General features: G+C 32.7%; 1 protein-coding gene across 1 annotated transcript; it reads left to right on the forward strand.

Annotated features, from left to right (window-relative positions):
• The first annotated feature begins 2,374 nt into the window (after positions 1-2,374).
• On the forward strand, positions 2,375-3,157 carry LOC149191337 (uncharacterized). Its single transcript, XM_089406605.1, has 3 exons — positions 2,375-2,414; positions 2,498-2,770; positions 3,051-3,157. Exons 1-3 carry the CDS (start codon positions 2,375-2,377, stop codon positions 3,155-3,157), a joined length of 420 nt encoding a protein of 139 aa, XP_089262731.1.
• Positions 3,158-3,456: the final 299 nt, after the last annotated feature.

Genomic DNA, 3,456 nt, shown 5'->3' on the forward strand with positions numbered 1-3,456 from the left:
TAAGTTAAATAAGGAGAATCTAAAAAGTTACACGTGGAAACTTTTACCGAGAACAAAATTGCAGAACTCCGTAACACCTTAAAGAAAGTGAATCATTAGGAAGAAGAAACTAAGCAACTACATATTGAATAGTCCAAGGAAAACGAATTATTGCTACCTGTAAACATGAATCATTAAGGGGACTATGTGAGATCAACAAATTTATTATGTGCTTATGTATCAACATGGTACCATAATAAGGGGACTATATGAGATCAACAAATTTATTATGTGCTTATGTATCAACATGGTACCATAATGACAACTAGTGAGACACATGGAAGTATAATAATACTAGATGGACTCTATCATTGTATGGTGGGTGCAATCTAATGATGGTCTCTTGTGAAGAGTTAGTGACAATGAAAACCTGGGAACACCAACATGTTAACTTGTACTCATAATTAGAGATACTTATGGTGTAAAAAGATGAAATATAGGAAAATGATTTGCTTTCCCAATATATATTTTTACTTATAGAAATTGTGTCTAACTATGTGAATTTTGAGTTTTCCTAACATTGGTATGTTATTTTCAATTTTTTCCTCACATTTGTATGTCATTTTTCATTTTTTTCCTAACAATGGTATGTTATTTTTCATTCAAAATATAATGCATGTGTTTGTGTTATTGCACCCTTTGTGTATCCAAATAATGAAATATTACTATAAAAACTTGTAGAGTTGTAGAAAACATATTTTTCTTGTGCACAACTATTTTTTACAAAATTTATAATATTAATTTTATATATTTTTTTAGATTATGAAAGTCATTGTATCCTTGAAATTACAAGGTCTTCCATTAGTGCAACTTAAAAGGGTCTTAACAATAGTAAAAACTATGATTTTTTTTTAAATTATATATTTAGAATTTACACAATGGACTCTATATGGATGTTTAGTTTCATGGACAAGAAGTTTGTATAGATTATAGAAAAATAACATAAAAAATAGAGTTACATATGTTTTCCTTTTCAAAAGATGATGGTCTAGCTTACATCAAAGATAGAGATACAAATTAGAAGGGGAAAGTTGTGTCGAATGATGGATTGAGAGAGTGTGAGAGAGAGAGACTATGTCAGTTAGTGAGTGTGGGGGCAAGAGAGAAAAAGAGAGAGTGGAGGGGTAAGAGACAGGAAGAGTGAGAGATAGTGACATGACACGAGGAGTAAGAGAATTCGAGAGGTGGGGGGGAGGGAGGGAGGTAGGGAGGGGTAGATAGAGAAGGATAAAGAGAGAGGGTGGAGGGGGGGTGGTTGTTGTGAAGAAAGGACTATGTGAGGGAGGGAGGGATAAAGAAGTATAGGATGGGGGAAGGAGGGAGAGGGTGTCGAGGGAGAGAGAGCATGGAGAGTGAGAGACATATAGATAACTATGGAGAAATAGAGAGAGAGATAGTTGGAAGCCAGGGGTCATTTTGAAGCATGAATTGAGTTAGGGAGCAAGAGATAGAGAAATAGAGGAAGGGAGAGGGAGGGAGGGACAAAGAGAGAGAGGATGGAGAGTAATAGGAAGGAGGAGGAAGAGGGAGACAAGTAAATATGAAGAGAGAGCGGGGGTGAGACAAAGAGACGGACAAGAAGATAGGCAAGGAAAGAGATGGAGCTGGGAGGAGAGAGAGGAGTAAATTTGTGTGAGGGGGAAAGATGGGGAGAGAGAGGGAATAAGAGAGAGACAACAAGAGAGGTGTTACATGTTTAATTGGGTGCTTATGTTTTACTTAGATTCTTCTGCTCATTCATACATAATAAGTGATTTTGCTTTACTAATTCATATAGGTCACATATTTTTCATTATCAATTTCTTATTGTCTAAAAAAACAAATATATAAATTTATTTTGTGTTCATATATTTTCATCTCTTTGATTCAATTTCTAGACAATGAGAATCACAATCAAATGATAACTATATGTTTTTTTTTTTAAATACATATTTTCCTAAGTTACAATTTCACTATATAAATGTCAAAAGTGTTTATATTTTTTCATATCCCATTCAATTGATAGGCTATGAGAATTAAATTCATTGCTATATATATATATATATATATATATATATATATATATATATATATATATATATATATATATACACACACACACTTTGAATAAATAATTATTAAATGGATTTGGAATTCATAAAATCTCATTTTTTTAATCAAGAAACTGTTATAGTTTTTATTATTATAATTTGCATGAAGTTTAAAATGCTTAATGGTTTAATGCACAAACCTTCTTCTCTCTGTTTTTTAAATTAATTTAATCTTGTAACTATATTATTCCTTTCTCCAGAGCTGCAACATTTGTTGGGTACCATAAATATTTGTGTTTGTCATTATGTATGATATAGATTCATATGATGCTTCTCATTTTCATGGTAACATATATTTCTCTTTGAACATTATTGTAACTTTGCATTTTGTGTATTATATTAAGCATTGTGAGTTTTAAGTGAAGAAGATTCGTCCCACAATGCGAATGAGATCATATTCCAATCAATTAAGTTGAAAAAGGAAAGTCTTATCTGCAAAATTGAGAGGATGCTGAAGATACATAACAAGCAGAGAACCATTAGAAAATTTGAGGATTATAGGGACATGGTGAAAACAAAAGTAAGCAACAAGTTACTAAAGAAGGATCCTCGATGCATAGCGCATGGCAACGAACTCTGGCACTTTCATTGTACTACATTTGTTTGTTCGTTGGGAATAAATGTGGAGTGTTCTAGTTTATGTAATCTACTTTCATGCAAAACCTGCAATGTCATAAGAAATGGTTTCTCTCCTACTCCAAAATCGTAGATGGCAGTAAAGGACAGTTTAACCCACTGCAAGCAGTGTGAAGGTTCACGACTCCATATAATTATTGGAAGAAGAGGAGTTGGCATTCAAGAAAAAGGGAAAAGGAAATAGAAAGAGAGTAATGTTGCTATACAGGACGATTGCAAGCCGCGTACAAAAATGACTTCACAACAACTAGATTTGATTTCATGATGATAATGACTTCATAGCAGGTGGACTTGATTCCATTGTATGTCAATACTCTGATATTCAAGAGTTGTTTGCCTATAATCCTAGTGCAGTAATCCCATGCTTTGTTATCATTTACCAGACTTTGTAAACTAAAGGCATCATTCTTGTAATATTTTTTCATCTTTTGTAAATTAACCATCTCCTTAAGTTTGGGGTTTCTGGATTTGCTATTTAGTTATCGAGGAAGATAAAACCCTTCAAGAATTTTAATCATGTTTTTTAGCCATCTGTGTATTTATTGAGATTGTTAAAATAATTCAAATTGGTTCTTTTTTTTTCTTTCTAGTTAGATTGAGTTTAGATTAGGGTTAGTGTCAAAGATTGAATGGAAGAAGGATTTTCCTATCTGTAGGATGTTGTCATCAAGATTGTTTGGGGTTCTAAAGC

Source organism: Pinus tabuliformis, chromosome 2_2 (assembly GCF_031772625.1).
Source record: "Pinus tabuliformis cultivar Carrire ecotype Pingquan chromosome 2_2, CPIR1, whole genome shotgun sequence".
Classification (NCBI taxonomy): Eukaryota; Viridiplantae; Streptophyta; class Pinopsida; order Pinales; family Pinaceae; genus Pinus; species Pinus tabuliformis.

Excerpts from the sequence above, each read along its gene's own strand:
- LOC149191337 (XM_089406605.1), top strand. The coding sequence starts at position 2,375 with ATGTATGATATAGATTCATATGATGCTTCTCATTTTCATG. Across the intron at positions 2,415-2,497 it reads TGATGCTTCTCATTTTCATG|ATTCGTCCCACAATGCGAAT; the intron begins GTAACATATATT and ends TAAGTGAAGAAG. Across the intron at positions 2,771-3,050 it reads TGTGGAGTGTTCTAGTTTAT|GTGGACTTGATTCCATTGTA; the intron begins GTAATCTACTTT and ends ACTTCATAGCAG.